Source organism: Tetrao urogallus, assembly GCF_951394365.1.
Source record: "Tetrao urogallus genome assembly, chromosome: 5".
Lineage (NCBI taxonomy): Eukaryota > Metazoa > Chordata > Aves > Galliformes > Phasianidae > Tetrao > Tetrao urogallus.
In genome coordinates this window covers 45,814,806-45,834,292 of record NC_136818.1, presented here as the reverse complement: position 1 = coordinate 45,834,292, position 19,487 = coordinate 45,814,806, and the positions used below count along the sequence as shown (strand labels likewise).

Genomic DNA, 19,487 nt, shown 5'->3' with positions numbered 1-19,487 from the left:
ATAGCTAGTGCACAGATTAGAGCACCAAACTGCAGTGCTAGAGAAACGTTTACCCAATGAGGTGACATTTCTTGTATGCAGAAGCATTGCTGTACTTAACCATATTTGCTACCTGTTTTATTTAGAGCTGTTAATTCATCAAATACAGGAGGATAAAAATATGATACAGTAAGTTAGCTCTATAGTAGGAAGATTGTCCCAGATTGTTATAGGTATCTACGGGTATAGAATTGACTATTGGAAAGACTGACTGTCCTTATGAAGTCATGCTCTTGAAAGCCAGGCTTTCACTGTTTGCTGTTCTTGGATTTCTTTTTCAGGAACCCAAAGAGCTATATTTAAGCAAGCTATGAGACACTGGGAGAAGCACACTTGTGTGACGTTTGTGGAGAGAACTGATGAAGAGAGTTTCATTGTATTCACATACAGAACGTGTGGGTAAGTGATACGTACAGTGTCTGCAGCTATCAAAGTTGCAGGCATCTCTTTCAATACAAACGGCTTTGTAAGTCTAGCTCTGGCCAGAATATAACAACAGCCACTTGGGGGTATCTTTCTGTTTCAGATCCTTTTCCTAAGATAACACTTAAGTGTAAGCATGCATTTTTACAGACGTGGTTATTTATATTTTTTTCTACATATACACCTATGTGTATGCATGTGTGTGTATATATATAAATATATACTTACATACCTACTTACATATGCAGCTACATGTGTGTAGATGTATATAGAAACATACGCGCACTCACATACTTACAAATATAAATACATATAGTGTATGAAGCAGGTAGCTTGTACCTATCTCAGTCTTTCCTAATTCACTGATGAACTGAATGGGTTTATGGCTTTTCTCTTCCAGATGCTGTTCATACGTGGGTCGCCGAGGAGGGGGCCCTCAGGCCATATCCATTGGAAAGAACTGTGATAAGTTTGGTATTGTGGCTCATGAGCTAGGTCATGTGGTGGGTTTCTGGCATGAGCACACACGGCCAGATAGAGACCAGCATGTCACAATCATCAGAGAGAACATACAGCAAGGTAAAATGGCACTTCAGGTTATTCCACCTGGCTTTTGGATGGATGGCAATCTTCCTTACTGGGCTTGTGCAAAACTCTGCTGTGAGATGGGATGGAGGGGAAATATTTCTAGTCTTTGCCTAGAATAAGGGTCAAAATACTTGAATGCATATAGATTTGGGGCATCCAGGCAGAATTGTTGGGTTGTAGGAGGATATTCCTTTAATTCCAGACTCCCAGAATTGGAAGAACTAAGGGATTTGTTTTTTCCCTTTGTTTAACATCACAGGTCAGGAATACAACTTTTTAAAGATGGAAGCTGGGGAAGTGAACTCACTTGGAGAGACCTATGACTTCGACAGCATCATGCACTATGCTAGAAACACATTCTCCAGGTGAGAATTGTAGATTGTTACCTGTCTAAAGACAGATAACTCTTAGCAGTTGTCATAAGCTGTGCGGGATATGTAGAGCCTAGGATGAGACCTGTGATCTATTACAGAGATATGTGGTGGTTGCAGTAAGCTTTGAAAACATTTGAAAAAGCAAAGTGCTTGAAGAGAGGTATGGTGGGCTACTGTATTCCCCTGCCTACTATACTCATCTTCTACTGATGGTCTCAGAGACTATTTAAAGCTGTACCAGTATGTCTTAGAATCTCCACAGTCAACGTGTGTGTAAATCTGCCCTCCTGCTGGGGGATAAAGCTAAAATCAGCTTCGAATTTTGGTAGCAGTACAGCTCATAGTTTGGAGTTACAATATTGCCTTCTGAGTCCTCAGCAACTTTGCCAAGGAGTTGGTGTCAGGCCATTATTTTTAATTACACATTTGTGTTTTTTATTTTTTAACTATTCATGCACTCTAGATCATGGCCTTTTCAGGCTTGTGATTCTGTGTTGTTAGGTTTCTCATGGAGAATTTTTCAGTTCTGTTCCTGTCTCAGCTTCTTGACTAATTTCTGTGTGGGCTATTTGCCCTTGACTCTCATTTCTTCTATCTAGATGGAGCTTGCTTTCTGAGTAGAGGGCTCAGGAAGGTGTGTATGGAAAGGGGGAAATGAACATAAATTTATGTCCTGAATTTGGAATGAGAACAACTGGATGACCAGCTCTGTTTTGCTACATTATTTGAAGGTTTTTCAATAAACAGAATAGAAGCTTTTTTCCCTACATACCTCAAGTAAAGGAGATGAGAAGCAGAGTTCAAAATTTTATTCTGTATAAATTTTTTTGCTAATATTAAATGCATCTTTGGGGCTTTTAAAATCTTCTTATTTGCCAGTTGTATGGCAGTGCTAAGCCTAACATTTTGTGCTTTTGTTTCTGAAACTTTGCATCAACCATGAGAAAATATCAAACCTGCTGAAGTACTGCTTGTTATGGCAGGGAGAGATGGTGGTTGGGCAAAGATGTATTGCTGCCTTCAGAGATTTCTTTGGATCAGATACCCAAAGCAAATGATTTTATTTCCCTTGAGGCATCTGCTGGACTGCCCCAGCATTTGCTGGACTCTAAATAGATGGAATTGTCTTGCACAAAAGCAGGATTAAGTTATTACTGCCATTTATATTGTGGATGCCTTTGAGTCTGTCTCTCTTGAAAACCAAGGTCCTTCAGAACACTGCTGGCCAAAAAGGGATACAAATGGCAAGAGTCCTTCCAAATCTAAATTGATGCTTAATAGGATTTTTAAGTCTGTTTTCTTTAAGTCTTTTGTCTCTGTGACCCACCCTCACCCCAGCAGCAATCTTTGTGCAGTAATTGAACTGAGCACTAAGTGCATCTGTGGGCTGATTGTGCTTTCAGAGTAAATAGGCAGTGCTGGGAACAGGCTTTTACTTAACCAAAACCTGTTTTGAGATCTGCTGCCCCAGGCGAATTATGCTTACTTTGACCAATGAGCGTGGATACAGATTTGTGAACTTGTGCATGTCTCTTCACCTTACTGAGTTTTGCAGGTGCTGGCCAATTGCTGCTAACAAAGACGTAGGACCCACGAAGATACTAAGTTCCAGCAAAGTTCGTTATGGCTAATGGCTAGATATGGGAGACAGTCTCTCTATGACACTTCTAAGGAAAGGACTGTAGCAGGTGTGTGAATAGTTCAGCAGGCTACAGAAAGTTCACATGGGAAAAAAGATGGTATAATTCTCTGCTGGTGGAGAACAGCATATGGATGAGGACCAGGTGACGGAGTTATGAATCATATGGCATGAGAAGCTCTAAAGCTGAATCTGTGACTCGCTGAAGCAGCTCTTACACTGCAATCAGCACAGCCTTGTTGCTTATAAGTTCTGGTGAACACTGATAACAAATTATATGGTATTTGACATTGTTAAATACTGCCCCAAATCCTAGGATGTATTTACACTTTCTGTTGTGGACATGAAGTTTAGATACTGTTTTTCTGGGACACGATGATCCCCGCCAGTGGAAGTAGCACTACTGGGAATTGCTGCAGGAGTAACTTACAGTTTTCCATTCAAAGTGACGTTTATCACTTGCATCTGTGATGGGTGAGGAGTATAGTCTTAAAGGCTGTAATGACAGCAGGAACAAGTTTTTGCCATGATAACTTCTCGCTGTGTTAGAAAGCTGCCTGTTTTACGAAGTGTGGCTACAGGCTTATATTTTCTGGTGCATTCTTTACAAATACGGAAGCAAATTGTTTAATTTTACTATCTTAAAATTTCTATTATCACTGTCCAGACCTACAAATGGCAGTTTAACACTACGGGAGTTTAAACCTCTACAGACTCCAAAGCAAATAGTGGTTTGCTTTAGTCCAGTAGGCCTGACACTCATCAAATGTACGACTTCTTATTAGCAGTGTTGCTAACCCCAAGGGGGCTTATTTGGACAGCATGGTACTGCTGTGACCTATGTGGTCTAGGCCAGAAAAATGCTCTCTTGTTATCAGTTCCTTTGTTTGTGAAATGACAAGAACTACATTTAGTGCCTCCTAATTTGGAGTCGTGTTTGGCAATAATGCTTGTTTAGGGAGTAGGCGATTCAGTTGGTAGAAACTATAAAACCTAAAATCTTGCTGCCCCAGCCCAGGTTACAGCCATCCAGAAAAAGATGCTTGGCAGATTACAATCAATCACAAGGTAATTTGAAATTGAGTTGTTTGTGTTGTGTGAGCAATTCCCTAGATGTACACAGTGACTGGGAGGCTGGAGGTTGTGAATATGCAGTTGTGAGGACTGTAATAGTCAAAAGAATCAAAGGTTTACCTTCACAAGTGGTGGTTACTCTTACAGTTTGTCAGTCTTTCCTGGTTGAGTCTGGAAGTCAGCAGGAAGCATTTCACTTGCCTCATAAGTACATCCCTGCCAAACATTAAGTTCTTCTCTGAACTCCTGAGGAGGCTTGAAAATGTAACATGAGCAAAACAACCTGTCTCTGTGTTACTCCTGGGGTTGGAGGATTTATTTTTTTTATACAAAAATTCAGACTGAAGCATACAGCTGGCATTTAGAATGCAACACTGAATTTGTCAATCAAAACTTGATGTATTTCAGAGCTTGCAAGTACTGCTTTATAGTGTAGATCAGGAATTTTTTTACTACTGGAAAAAAGCTGCTTCCATGACTTTTTTTTTTTTTTTTTGTTTGTTTTGTTTTTGTTTTTAAGTAGATTAAATTATTTCCCTTCTATTTCTTCTGTCAGCTTGCATATTTACAAAATACATTTATCCATAAAGTGTTTGACATTTTTCAAAAATTCCACTTGCACTATTTATTTAAAATTAAAGCAAAATTCTCACAAACTTTATTTTCCTGAGGCTCTCACTCAGCTGAGCAGCTCAATGAACCAAATTGTTTTCTTCTTAGACCTCAGCTCACACTTTTGAAGATCCTTGTATCAGGACTTGCAGCACTAAAATTACTGCCCTTACTGTCCCACTGGGCTCTATGGACAACAGTATCTTTTCCATCAGAAAGAAATCTGCCTCAAGGAGCCAATACCAAAGCTTCAAAACCTCTGTTAGCACTGACACTGTCAGGGTTGTTAGGTATTCAGGAGTGCAGTGAAATGGTTCCAATGGACTGGACGGCCTGATTACTAGAGCTTAGATTTTTACCAACCTGGCATTCCATTTTCTGATTATTCCCTCTCACATTAGCTGTGCAGTTTTAACGATGTCTCTTGCGTGCAAGCTCTTGTTTCTGTGCACTGACTCTGCATTTTGATGGAAGTGAGGCCTGAACTTAAATCCTTTATCGAACTGAGATCAGAAGTGCAGTAGACAGCTCTTGAGTATGAAGCAAGGAGAAAAAGGCAGAGACAAATGGAGTTATTAGTCTGGCAATTCATGCAGAACAAAGGTAGAGCACTTGATCTATTTCTTGTCTGTGGCAACCACAGCCATTGCCACAGTTCAGCCTCACCTGCTACCAAACAAACTTCCTTTCCCTCTGCTCATAAGTGTCCAGTGTGCACTTCTGCTTAGTCAGATGTGTCATGAACCTTCTGCAAGAATATTTGCCTTTACTCATTCATGGCAATAAATGTGTCCATTCTGAAACAGCAGTTAGTGGCTATCCTGATATATCAGAGATTTGCTTTGCAAGTCTTGCAAGATTTGCCTGTACGTTTTGGAAGCTATCTGCTGTACACTGATGACTACCTCAAGATATGTTTATCATAATCTGCCTTACTCTTACTTATTAGCATGGAATATGTGCTCAAAGATGACCTGCAAGGATGGCTTTGTGTTCATCATGTCACTTTCCCTGCTTCACTGCTCTTTGTCTCTCTGCTCTTCCCTTTAGAGGGGTTTTCCTCGACACCATCCTTCCCCGTCGTGATGATAATGGAGTCCGGCCAACTATTGGTCAGCGTGTTCGCCTGAGTCAGGGAGACATTGCTCAGGCAAGGAAGTTGTACAAGTGCCCAGGTAAATATGGCTTGTGGGAAAGGCTACAGCTTTAGTGTAGACACGGTTTGTCTGGAAAGCAATGAAAATCAAGAGCACCTTTGGTGAAAGAACTCGGGAATTGTAGACCATCAAATGCTTTAAGCTGAAGGTGTGGAAGAACTGCACTTGCTTAACATGTCTCTTGTTAGTATTTTGCTTGTATTCTTGTTTGGTTAGGGCTTTAGTTTTCTCCAGTGTTCTCTACTGAGACTTTGTAAGAGAAGTGTAGAGTAGCTGCAGTGTTAGCATTTTGTTAGTGTTTTCATATAAATATCCTTTCTAGAATTAAGGCTCTGTTTGTAGAAAATGAAATTGATATGTAAGACCATAGATGGCTGGTAAGCAGAAATTAGCAAAATGGCAAAGGATTTTCTGATAAACTTGGGTCTCTGCATACCAACCCTCAACATTTTATCTTTCTATACACGTGCTCTCCCAAGGAGAGCTTTATTGAAACTTCAAGTGATTATGGTGTTTTGCACTAAAGCTTTGGGTATGACATGGAAGCTCAAAGATGCAAGACTAGTTGCTGCAAGTGGTTGCTTTGGGCTGCTCAAGGAAGGATTGTATTCCTCTTTCTGCTGCAAAAGAGGTAGTAGACTCAGGAGAGCTTTTGTAGACAACCCATGTAGTTATATATGACTACTGAAGACTGGTAGTATGAGTCTTGCTTTATCCAGAGTCTGCAAAGATTAGCAAAAAGAGTTATCTATGAGAATAGAAGGATCCTTTTAAAATGGAGATGATAGACAATAGACATTTATGCAACAGTTATGGATGAATAGATTAAAAAAAGAAAACTAGATTTCAGAGAAGTCAGCCAGACTTAAGGATGTGCAGAGTATGAAGATATAAATAGAGGATTTGAAGAATGATCACACCTGTCTAGCACCCGTGCCAAGGATTGCAGCAACTGAGAATGGGAAAATTACGGAAGGTGTGATGCTAGGAGGGAGTAAATGTAGAAAGCACTGAGTTTCTGCTGGTGGCGGAACATCCACATGAGAAGATACTTGATAATAGAGTTGCCCTAGTTTTGCGGTATGACTCTAACATTTGTAATAATGTAGGTAAGGAAAAAAGACTTTTGCAAACATTGCCCAGGAGTTTGGCCATCGTATTGATGTGGCCTCACTTGATCATAAACATTTTCTAAATCAGCGTATGCTAAGCAAAACAAAAAATTAATCTATGTGGAGAAAACATATATTGGAGAGAGGGGAGAAGGTGATGGGTGGGAGAGCAAGGTTTTACCAATATACAGAGGCATATCTTAAGATCATAGAAACATCAAGTTTGGGAAAGACCTCCAAGATCATGTAGTTCAACTGTCCATCTACAACCCATATTTCCTCACTAAACCATGTCCCTTAGTACCACATCAAAACTCTTCTTGAGCACTTACATGGACGGTGACTCAGCCACCTCACTGGGCAGCCCATTCTGATTCCTGACTACTCTTCCAGAGAAGAAATTTTTCCTAATATCCAACCTGAACCTCCCCTGGCACAACTTAAAGCCATTTCTTGTTCGTGTAATCCTATCACTGTTGGAGAAAAGGCCAATCTTCACCTCATCACAACTGCTTTTCAGGGAGCTGTAGAGAGCAATAAGGTCTCCCCTGAGCTTCCTCTTCTTCAGGCTAAACGATCCCATTTCTTTCAACTCATAAGAGTTGTGCTCCAAACCTCTCACCAACTCTGCCCTTCTCTGGACACGCTGCAGAGCCTCAATGTCTTTCTTGCAGTGGCGAGCCCAAAATCAGACATGGTATTTGAGGTGCAGCCTCAGCAGTGCTGGGTACATGGGGATGCTCACTGCCTTGCTCCTGCTGGCTGTACTGTTTCTGATACACACCAGGATGCCACTGGCCCTTCTTGGCAACTTAAGCACTCTGCTGCCTCACGTTTAGCTGAGCATTAACCAACACTCACAGGTCCATTTCCTACACGGTCTTCCTGCCACTCTGTCCCAAGTCTGTAGTGTTGCCATGAGCAATGCTTAAGTGAGCAGCTGGCTGGCACTGCTGTGTGAATTATTTACAAAGCTATGGAAAGTGGTCTATAATTGATGTGCATGTCCTCCTCTTCTCTTTTATCCAGGTACAGGTCAGAAATTATGAGTTCATTAGGGCCTACAGTAAATTCTGAGGCACAGCAATACTTCAGAGACCGGGATGTTAGGGAATCAGGTATAACTTTTCTAGGTGTACTAGTCCTAACTAGCAATTCTTTCTTTACATAACTCTTTTCTCAAGCATGTAGTTGGAGATGTAGAGGATAGTTTCCTTAGAACTACTTCTCAGAGATGTATTTCTAAGAAAATTATCTCCTTTTACTTTAAGGATTGAACTGTCTGAATACTTGAAAAAGAAATAATTAGAGATGTCTTGCACTGTTTTTCTCTGAGTCAGATTTAATAAAATCAGGCTTCTCACTTAATCTGTAGTCAGTTCTTCCAGCTCAGATTTCTTGAGGCAAACTGGAAAGCTACTTTTGGCCTGAGGTTAAAGTCAAACTAAAAGCTACAAAGCAACTTTTTTTTTTTTTTAGTGAGGACCCTTCTGAGCTTCAAGTTTTCTGCTTGCAGAGTAAAACACTTATACTCTTTCACCCCCGCCCGCCCCCAAAACTTAGCAAAGGTTATTGCAGTTCAGAAAATACTTGACAGAATAATGATCAGAGCTTTAAGCCCTTGAAACCAATTTTCTTCAAATGTCTATTGCTTTATTTGGACCAAAATTTATAAACAAGTTGCTTTTGAAGATAAATGGTACAGCATTTTTGATGCAACTGCATCACTGCAACTGCAGTTTGAATCTATGACTTGGAAAAAAAGTTCTTCAAAGCACAGGAGTTAAAACCCAAAGGACTTCAGTTGTATGTCTTTGCAGGATCTGACTGAGATTTTTGGGTAAGGAAACTTTGTTCAATAGCCAAGCTGAGGAATTTAAGGTGAAACATGATCACTTAATCCAGAAGTTGAATGGCAGAAGGTTTCCCATGTAGTAGGAGTGTTTGAGAACCCCCACAAGAACTAGAAATGATATAAGAAGAGCTGAAAGTGTACTTGTATGAACCAGAAGGACTGTTATTTATTAAAAGAGATGTGGCTCTCCAACTCATTAGGTTTGTGGCCCCTATGTTTAGGGCTGTCTTAACTTTCCCATTCTAGAACCCTGCTGCTTTAAATTGCTCTTAATTTCCCAAAGCTTACACCTGCTGGGTTGTGCCAAGCCAGGTGAAACCAAAGGAAATTACTGAAGGTATTTCTGAAAGGAAATAGCAGTAAATGCTAGTTTTGGTATGGCACCACAGTTGAGGATTGGATGAATGTATTCACTCCAGAAAACTTTAAAATGTCCTGTTTTGGTGCTAAAGAAAACAGGACTGTATAGCTCTTCTAACTGCACGGGGATGGTTAAGCATTTCATTGAGCATGGTCATGCATTATGTCATCCCATCCAATGCTCTGTGCAGTATCAAAAAGATTTGCCAGTAAGCTTATGAGCAGAGAAAGTGCCTGTCTTTCTACTTCATTTGCAAAGGAGTTTTGACGTATTTGCCTCTTTCACTTCACGTCTGTTCCTTTTTAGTAGCTTAGATGTGCAACAGACTCTTCATCATATGTGAAAACTACATCAGCTTTTTGGATCCCAGAAGCACTGAACTATAGTCTTATTGGACCTATCGGTTTATTTGATACTAAGAGGAGTAAATCTATATTACTTATTGATGTCCACTACAAGAGACTATATTCTGTGCTTACACGTACATTGTTCCTTACTATTCTACTCCCTCCTACACATATAGGCAATTGCCCTCCTCTGCTTTGAAAGGCCAGCCTCTCCCAGCACGCATGGAGCCTCTCTGAGGCTCTGCGAAGTTCAGATAATTAGCAAGGTCTCATTTCATGATGCTTTAGCGAGTAGTATTTGGTAGTAAGTATGTTAGTAGCTTCTCCATAGTTACACTATTACGTGTTTTTGCCAGTTACTGTGCTATTACATTTAAGAGAACTAAGTTAGGGCTGGGAAACCTTCACTGTGGTTCAGTTGACTAGGTATCTTCTTTATCATTTGCTACTGTGGTAATATAGTGTATTTTGCAGTTTCCTTATAATCTTGTGAGGGGCAACTTTGTTTGGATATATATATTTTTTTTTTTTAGTGGAGAAAAAGCATGTGTATACCTTGTGAATTTTGGATTGGCATATCTTGACAGATGTTGGCATTCCTAGAACAATCCTAGGCTGGTGGCCACTCCAGTCAGTACTGACCCAGTGGCAATACCAGAGGATCAGGTGAAGAGTGGCTTGCTACATGCAGGGATTATATGATTGATATGCCTATGTGCCTGGGATTATATGATTGATATGCCTATAGAGTGGCTGGAAGACAGTGTAGAGGAAATGGACCTGGGGTACTGATTGATGCTTGGCTGCCAGCAGTGTGCCCGGGTGGCCAAGAAGGCCAATGGCATCCTGACTCGTATCAGAAACGGTGTTGCCAGCAGGAACAGGGAAGTGATTGTCCTCCTGTACTCAGCTCTGGTGAGGCCACACCTCGAGTACTGTGTTCAGTTTTGGGCCCCTCACTGCAAGAAAGACATTGAGGCCCTGGAGTGGGTTCAAAGAAGGGAGACAAAGCTGGTAAGAGGTCTGGAGCACAGGTCTTATGAGGAGCGGCTGAAGGAACTGGAATTGTTCAGTCTGGAGAAGAGGATGCTCAGGGGAGATATTATTGCTCTCTATAACTACCTGAAAGGAGGATGTAGTGAGATCTGAGGGTTGGTCTCGTTTCTTCTCTTGTGTAACTGGTGATAGGACTAGAGGGAATGGCTTCAAGATGTGCTGGGAGAGATTTAGTCTGGACTTTAGGAAATACTACTTCTCTGAAAGTGGGATGGGCTGCCCAGGGAGGTGTTGGAGTCGCTGACCCTGGAGGTGTTCAAGGAATGTTTGGATTTTGTGATGAAGGATATGGTTTAGGGAGAACTACTGGTGTTAAGTGGATGGTTGGACTGGTTGATCTTATAGATCTTTTCTAACCTTGGTATTTCTGTGATTCTGTGGGATTCAGCTTTTTTTGAGATATCATGTTTTTCCTGGTTGAGAGTTCTAGGAGCATCCTGGGAGAAAGAATTAGATCCCAGCAGACTGTGCCATGGACAACAAGGCAATAAATCTCTGCAAGATGTGAAAAGGGAGAAGTGTGTGTGCGTCCTGGAAATGTCCATTTTTCTTCTCCTGTGCATGCAACTCACCATCTTTTACCACCAGCAGATCTGCTCACCTGCTAAGCTTGCTGGGAGAGTCTGGAGGAGGCATAAGTTATTACTGCAAAGTACTTTGAAACTAAAACTTCCCATGCAATGCTTCTTTGTGGCTGGATAATGGTAAGGGGAGTTCTCAGGGCTCAAAACTGTTTGAATAGTTTGGCGGTTTTTGAACTCTCATTTTTTTGCTTCATCCCTTCAGGGCAGATGCATGTATTTTCCTGTTTGTTTGGTTTTTGTTTTTGTTTTCTTTCCAATGGTGCTTCTTTCTAGTACTTTTAAGTACATTTGTCTTTCCTGACAGGAATCAATTTGCCAGAGATAATGCTGCCTCAACTTATTCCTAGTAGTGATCTACCTTCCAGAGCACCTGTAGAAACTGGTTGGTTGAGCAAAAATCCCTTTTTGTGCCCCTGCCTATTGTTCATCAAGTCTGACCTGCCAAACTGCGGGTCAAACTACTGCAGGGAAATCAAGAAGTTCTGGTCTACACGACTCCTTTCCCTTTTCTAAAGATACCAAACTTTTTGAATGGGACTGCTCTCTTTTCACCTCCAACTTCCAACCTGCCTATCAAATATGATCATGGCTGAAAAAATTAATGAGTATGCGATAGTATAAGGCAGAGAATCCCCTGGCACTCCCATAAGAAAGGGAGCCAGATATTCAGTTTTGTCAGATCCTTCAAAGCACTGCTGCTTAACAAGGGATTTTTGGAAGCTGCCTTACCATCACTGAGGAAACCAATTTGCAGGTCGAGGAGAGCTTTATAATGTCAGTGAGTTATGACGTTAGAAAAACAACCTGAGAGCAGGCAAGCCAAGGTCCCCTCTCTTTGGCAGTGGTATTTGCACATGTCTAGTGAGTATTCTGATGGGTGAGAATAGAAGTTTTTGATTTGTGTGGTTCTGCAACATAGCTGGTCAGCTTCTCTGGACATATGTGTGGTCATTCCTTGTTCCAACAAGATCCTCCTGGCTCAGAACAGGAACTACAGTAGCTGCTGCTTTCCCACATTTTGGTAGTTTCCTGAAGGAGTGTTTGCAAATTGTTTACTTCCCAAAGGTAACACTGGAATCTACATTTCATCAATGGCAGCAGGAGACAAACATGAAAGTGTAGAACAGAATGAGCTGCAGCATTCATATTTTATCTTGCATAGTGTAACATCAGCATAGATGCTAGACAGCCAAAGATGTGGTGCAAGTAGAACTTGCCCTGCTTTTTTTTGCAAAGTTCTAACCCAAGACACTAAAGAGTAACTACAGAGAATGTCAACTAGAAGTACTGAGAAGGGTGAACAGATTTGGTGGAAGCAGTCGTGGGACTGCAAAATGGGGTGGACTAACGTTTTTTTATTTTATTAATGGATAAGATATTCCTCAGTAGGACTGAAACTTTGAAAGTTCTGACACGTGGAAAGAAGGTAAAGGAAGATGTGTGCCTTTTTAAAAGCTGTTTCCTCTGTGTCCTTGTGCTGATAATCTGTCCCAGGAATCCAAAACATTTCACATCACACCTTCAGCAGCAGCTGACCTTATGGCAGTACTATGAATGAACATCCTTAGAGTATGAGTTACCAGCCTTCTTGGAGCAGCTATGTGCACATATTTTGTTAGAGCTCAATATCCTTTGGAGAGTCACTTCTTGTGGCTGATTTTTCTGACGTCCTCTTCTCTCTCAGCTTGTGGAGAAACTCTGCAGGACAGCACAGGGAATTTCTCAGCTCCTGGCTTTCCAAGTGGCTATCCCTCATATTCCCACTGTGTCTGGAGAATCTCAGTGACCCCGGGAGAGAAGGTAGGTGACACGTGGACTAGCTGTAAGTGTACTATTCACTCCCCTTATGTGAGTTTTGCTTGAGATGCTAAATATTAACTGTTGCCAACTGTTGACTTCTGCGTGCCTGGACTGCAGGAATGGGGTCTGTCCTGCCAGAGATGGGGGTCAGGAATTAGTGGCTCTGACAAGAGGTAACACTGGAATAGAATCCTCTTGTAGGTTTGGGCTGTCAGTTGATCCCCGATCCCTCTTCTCGTTTCACAGATACACCCTGCCTGGACAGTTTCCTCAGTTATTCAGCTTGCCACCTGCTAACTCAGATCGAGCTGATAGCTGACGAAGTGTTCTTTCAAACCAAGTGCTGGTCGGATGAGTTAAATATCATTATCAAAGGGTAAAATATACCGACAAGACAGAAGGGAGCTGAGGAGTTGAGTGACATCAATAGCCTGTCCCTGTCATGTGGGCATAATGCCTCTGTCAGAAGAACCCTGCTCCAAGCCTTGAAACACTGGGGCCTGCTGTGCATCAATCAGCTGCTCTGTCCACTTTTCAGCTCCTTTTGTTTTATTGATCTTCCTGTGGAAACAAAATCTGTCATTAATCCATTATGCCAGCCCTTCAGGCCTTTCATGTCTTACTGGACTGCAATAATGCATGGCCTGACTTGGGTGCTTCTTGGCAGAACAGCTTTGCTGAGGACCGCCCTGAAGACACACTTAGGACTGAGATTTGGAAGAACAAAGGAAAGTGCAGTTGTCTTGCTCCTGGATTCAGTTCTGTCATCTTCAGGCCTGGTCCTATATTGTACTGAGCTCTTGATGTTGGCTTCAGGGAGAGCTTTGCAAGGTCCCAAGAACAGTCCAGGTTTTGGAAAAAATTCTGTGGCAAACAATATATATAAGTTATTACATGGCTTAAATCTTGCAAGGACAAAAAAAAAAGCCATGAGAATATCCATCCAGTGACTTCCAGAATGAAGCATGTAATCCTTGTTACAGGGGAAGGATGCCAGTGGGATAACGCTTTCTTGCTGAAATCTGCCCTGGAAAGCCTTTGAACGCAATGTATGAGTGGCAGTGTCAGAATGTGGAAACTTGTCAGCAGAAGTAGCTATGTCTTACTGGAGATGTTTGTATAATGGAATAAATCCCAAGCATCTCCATTTTTGGGAAATATGTGTCTCTGTAATATTCACATTATTTAAAACTAAGTGTTCCGTTTTTAACTTTTTTTTAAAGGAGACTTTTAGTTGTATTTTATTAATTGTGAAGCAGTGACTGTGTGAATAACAAATTGTATAGTAAAATGCCATCTTCTGTCATGTACTGTATGGCATAATTACAATTCCTTGAGAAGCCTTTCCTTTTTTTTTTGAGAAAAATTAATTTGAAAATCTAACTTGTTCTCCACCTATTTTTTTTATGTGTACTCATTTATGCAACACTGTAGCAGAGATGAAATAGACTTGATTTTGAAGTAGCTCCCATTCCAAGGATAAGTGTGTAGTCTGTCCTTTCAGGTCATGTTGAATTTCACATCAATGGATCTATTTAAAAGCCGGCTTTGTTGGTATGATTATGTGGAGGTGCGTGATGGCTACTGGAGGAAGGCTCCCTTACTAGGTGAGAAGCTGCTTCATCTTTAACTGCTTTTTTTTTTTTTTTTTTTTTTGTGCTTTTAAAGCTTATTTCGAGGGGGAAGGAGTGGGAGGAACAAAAAGTATCCCAACACCATAAAAAAAAACAACAAAAAACAAAAAACAAAACTTTCTTCACCTGCAAGGAACCTGTGTCCAGACAGAGCACTGGTCATTAATGTTAGGTATGTCAGCACATTATATGTGCACCAAATGATCAATGCTCCAGTCCTCTAGTAGCAAAGACTTTATTCCTTCCTTTTCTAGCTTGTGAACTGAGGCAGAGAGGGAAATGAATGAAAGGCATGGCTGAGATTAGAAGCAAAGACTTTATTCCTTCCTTTTCTAGCTTGTGAACTGAGGCAGAGAGGGAAATGAATGAAAGGCATGGCTGAGATTAGAAGTGTGTGGTCTCTGGAGCTTTATGATGCGTTTTTCATAAGATTTAAATGGAACTACCAGACAGTAAGAATGAAGAAGACATGCAGTTCCTGTCCAAAGCTCCTGACCTTATTTCTTCTTAAGAATACAAATCGGAGAGTAATAGAACAGTTTGAGTTGGAGGGCACCTTAAAGATCATCTAGCTCCAACCCCCTGCCATGGGTAAGTACATCTTCTACAGGATCAAGTTGCACATAGTCCCATCTAACCTAGCCTTGAACACTTGCAGGGACGGAGCATCCACAGCTTCTCTGTGTAGTCTGTTCTGGACCCAGCACTCTGTACTTTAAGGCTCTGTAATTCGAGTGGGGAATTTATCTCTGGGCCCAAGGATTACTGATAATGCCTAGATTATCAAACTCTGCAAAGGCTCTATTTCTCCCGAAGATCTCAAAGTGCAGCTCTCCCTTTGTATTCTCTGTATTCATTTCTCTGTATCTTGCTGTCATAACTGCAAGTTGTCTGCCACCTAAGTGGGCAGCCAGAATTCTCACCTGCTTTTACCAGCTTTGCTGCTGGCTCAGATCCTGTCTTCTGACCACGTGTCTTTACATCTGAAAATTGTAAAGACTACTTCCATCTGAAAGTTAAAAATCAATCAGCTTCTACCACCACCAGTTTCACTAGAGTTGAGGTGCCCAGGCTGCAGCATGTATCTAGGCTAATGTGAGGTCAGTGGGGCAATGGAAGTTTAGGTGCCAAGTTCGTCTTAGCCCAAGGGACATTCCAGCTGTAACACAGGATGAAGTTCTTAGGTTGGAACTGTACTGCTCTCTACAGGTCTCTGTGGGCCTGTGTTTCAGTGTGGAGTTGGCGGCTGTTTTTATTACTTCCTGCCTGTTTTGGGGTTGGCAGCAATTATTGTTTTCTGTTACACATGCTTCAGGTAACATTGCTCCAGTAGCTGTAATTTCAGCCCTTGTTACTTATTTTTTTTTCTGGCAAGTAGTTTGAAGGTATTTCAGAAGCCGAGCCACCTCCCTTTCACTTTCATGCAGGTAGACTTGTGAGTGTTTCCATCTGGAATGAGACACTGGTTGAAGAGGCTCCTGCAAGGGGCTGAGCCCATGAAATTAGCTCAGCAGAGGCAAACAGACGGCAATTCAGCAGGGGGTGGGGAGAGGGATTAATGTGAATTGTGAAAGCATGGACTTCTTGCAGAGTGGAAAAAAAATAATACATGTGCACTGCATATTTTCCCAGGGTGAAAACCTTGCCTTTAAATGTATAACATTTTATGAATGGGCCCTTTATCACACTCTGAGGAGTTTGCTCATTCTAGTTCCTCATCTGTTTCCTCTCCTTGACACCCTTGTCAAACTGCAAGTCTAAATCCAGGAGGCAGTTGCTCAGTGACCCTAGAGGAAAGAGTTTTGCAGCACTGATGCTGTTTGTTAGTATTCTTTTTGGTAGCACAGATGGGAGATACAATTATGCTGTATGTATGTTATGCTGTATGCCTGTGTCACACTGCCCAAACAGTGCTGGGTAGCTTTGGTACACAGGCTAAGGATAGAATTGCCAAATACAGCTTGTGTCTGGACTAATAATTGATTACAAGGGGAAAAAACGTTGGTGATGAAACTGCCACTGAAGTTGGTGATGAAACTGCCATGACTCACTTTCCATGCATTCTTATTTCCCTTTACTGCCTATCACAGGGGCAGAACACTCACATCCTTGAAGGCCATGGGCATTCTGAGGCTGCCAAGTAGTGAAGATAGGGTAAGCAGAGCCAAAAGTGACAACCATCTGATTGTAGGCAGATGACTACACAGGGGGCATCTTGGCTTTTAATGCATAGAATTCATGTCAACCACTCTGCCCTTTGTATGTAGGAAAGCAGCAGCCTTCTCTGTCCACCAGTAAACAGGACTCAAATGATCTGTTTCCTTCTTCAGTGCAGAGAGCACTTAATGCAGCCTGCTAATGTGAACTAAGATACTATTTTGTCAGTAAGCGATTACCCAGGTTTTCACTTAGACAAGGATGTTCAAAGAAGCCATTCTCTAGTTTCATAAGGCCAGGATCAGGTTCCCTGTCACCACTGCTGTGACTGAACTTCTGAATAACTGCTCTCTGCATCTGTTAAATTCGACTTAGGGATTCAGTTGGACGAGATGCCAGTTTTTGCTCTGTTACCCTGAGGAGCCTCTGTCTGGGACAGGTAGAGAAACACTAGAACAATTTTAGGGTTGTTGAGGTTGTTCAGGCTGCTCTGGCAGATGCCTTCTGCAGCTGCTCCATTCCAGGATTCTCCATTGCTGGCAAGATTCAGGTATTTACCAATGCTGATGAATACCAGAGAGCAAAAAGGGCACTTGGTCACAAATCTACTGAGTGAAAGAGACTGGATGACTGCAAAGGTTTAACCAGAAGGAGGTTTGCTAGGAATAAGATCAGAGGATAGGGGATTTTTAGTACTAGCAACAGGATGAGCTGTGTTGGTGCTGTGGGAGATCTGCAAAATCCTCTTTTCAGTATGGTTACATCCCACCTTCCATTTGACTTGTATAGGAATTTCTGAGGCTTAGTAGGTAGGAAGGACAGATCCTTAATGTCCCATCTCCAAAAGGATGGTGGATAGTTCTCCTCTATCAGCTCATTTGTCCAGTCATGTGAATCAAAACAGGAACCCCTCTGAATTTACTGAGGCAGCAGAGGTTGTGTCCATAATAACTGAATTCCGCTCCCTGCAGAATTCTTCAATTTAATAATTGTAGAGAATATGTATTAATGTGGGGGGAGAAAGAAATTCAGAAACATGAGTGGTGGAAGTGAAAGGGTGTCTTATACAAGCGCTGCTCCTTTAACCGCAGACTGTCTTTGCTTCCTGGAATCACAGGTGCCTGCTACCAGTGGCTGTACTGCCTGGAGATCTTGATCATCTTTTTCCTGCCTTCTAGGTAGATTTTGTGGTGACAAGATCCCTGAACCAGTAATCTCCACGGACAGCAGGCTGTGGATCGAGTTCCGGAGCAGCAGTAACATCCTGGGCAAAGGCTTCTTTGTGGTCTATGAAGGTACAGCCTTTAGTTAGTAGTGTATTGCATTGCATGGAGCAGTCAAAACAGAGCACAAGGATTTACGGGATCAGTAGGACTTCTGCTTCACCATTTAGTTAGACACAGCACCCGCTCACGCTTTCATGGGGATCAGCAGAATTTGTGGGTTGTTCCAGCAGGTAAGATATGGCTCTTCTAACTGGATTATCATAATTCCTTTTGAGGAATAGAATGGCAGCACAGAGCAATGGCTTCCAGTCATAGGCCAGGGTTCTGTTTGCACTAACCCACCCCTGCAAGCAGCAGTGCTCTGTATAGCAGGTGTTGCTTCTAGTAATTTAACAAAGTTCTGTTTCAGATCTTTTATATTGCTTAATGCAGGTGTTTCTTGTTTCTTAAATGCAGAGGCTGCTCTTTGGTTTCTTGTATGTTTTACTTACAGAATATTAGAAATTAGCATGGCAGATTTTCTGCAGATCCAGGTACTTTGGAAACTTCTGTGACAGTGGGAAGCTGAGACAGTTTTAGAGGAGAATGCTACCAAAGTCATTAGTGAATCTCATCAAGTAGTTCACTTAGAAGGCACCTATAGAAATAAGCAAGTCCACCTGCCTGACCACTTTAGAGCTAGCTGAAGGTTGAACTGTTTTGTTGAGGATGTTCTACAAATGCCTCTCTTTAAAAATAGTTACTGCAGTAACTGAAAATTCCTGATCTTAGTCCTATAACAGTGCAGGCTAATTTGAAGCCTCTGGGATGTCTCTGTTGTCCACAATTCGACTATGAATAATTATTTCCTTTCATTTTCTATTACTGACACAGCATTAATGCGATGGCTGTGGTTACCAACCACTGAAGTGAGTTTCACTCCTATTTGCTACAAGTTCACCTGCTGTTCTCACTATTATTTTTTTCACCATTACACTGCACATCTGTAGTGTTCTTTTCCAGAACAGCTCTGTAGTCTGTAACACCCACACTCATTACTCAAATACTCGTAGGTTCTGACCTGTTCTCCATATATTTCTTGGGCCATTTTTACATTGATCTCCAAAGTATATTCATGTGCAAAGCCACTGACCGCATCAATACTAACAGTAGCTTTTGTTTTGAAATGCTCTAACAGTAAATGTTTTTTTACCCACTAATTTAAACATCCAATCTTTTTGCATCTCTTCCTTTCTATCAACATAGACAATACATTTTCTTGAAGTGGTCCCATGTTCAAATTCAATCTTATGAATATGATCGCTTAAAGCTATTTCCCAAACAGCCACCAAATCTGTCATCTTCTGTATGTGGCTGCACCAATACTTCCACAGGGCTCTCCTCCCCGTTGCTGTTTTGAGCCTCAAAATCAGTAACATTCCTTTTCCACATACACTTATTTTTGACAGT

The 19,487-nt window shown here is 41.6% G+C and overlaps 1 protein-coding gene and 1 pseudogene across 2 annotated transcripts in view; one reads left to right on the top strand and one right to left on the bottom strand.

Moving 5' to 3' along the window:
• The window catches only part of TLL2 (tolloid like 2), a gene marked incomplete at both ends in the record, with an annotated part of 84,330 nt that overhangs the window by 50,473 nt on the left and 14,370 nt on the right, over positions 1 to 19,487 (top strand). The window contains 7 exons of the mRNA XM_079536327.1: positions 321 to 438; positions 863 to 1,041; positions 1,310 to 1,415; positions 5,800 to 5,924; positions 12,906 to 13,021; positions 14,526 to 14,628; positions 17,991 to 18,107. Coding sequence (XP_079392453.1) covers positions 321 to 438; positions 863 to 1,041; positions 1,310 to 1,415; positions 5,800 to 5,924; positions 12,906 to 13,021; positions 14,526 to 14,628; positions 17,991 to 18,107 — 864 coding nt within the window. The remainder of the gene's footprint in view (positions 1 to 320; positions 439 to 862; positions 1,042 to 1,309; positions 1,416 to 5,799; positions 5,925 to 12,905; positions 13,022 to 14,525; positions 14,629 to 17,990; positions 18,108 to 19,487) is intronic.
• On the bottom strand, positions 18,880 to 19,378 carry LOC306946420 (fas apoptotic inhibitory molecule 1 pseudogene; annotated as a pseudogene). The gene has a single exon. The product of its transcript is annotated as a fas apoptotic inhibitory molecule 1 pseudogene (transcript).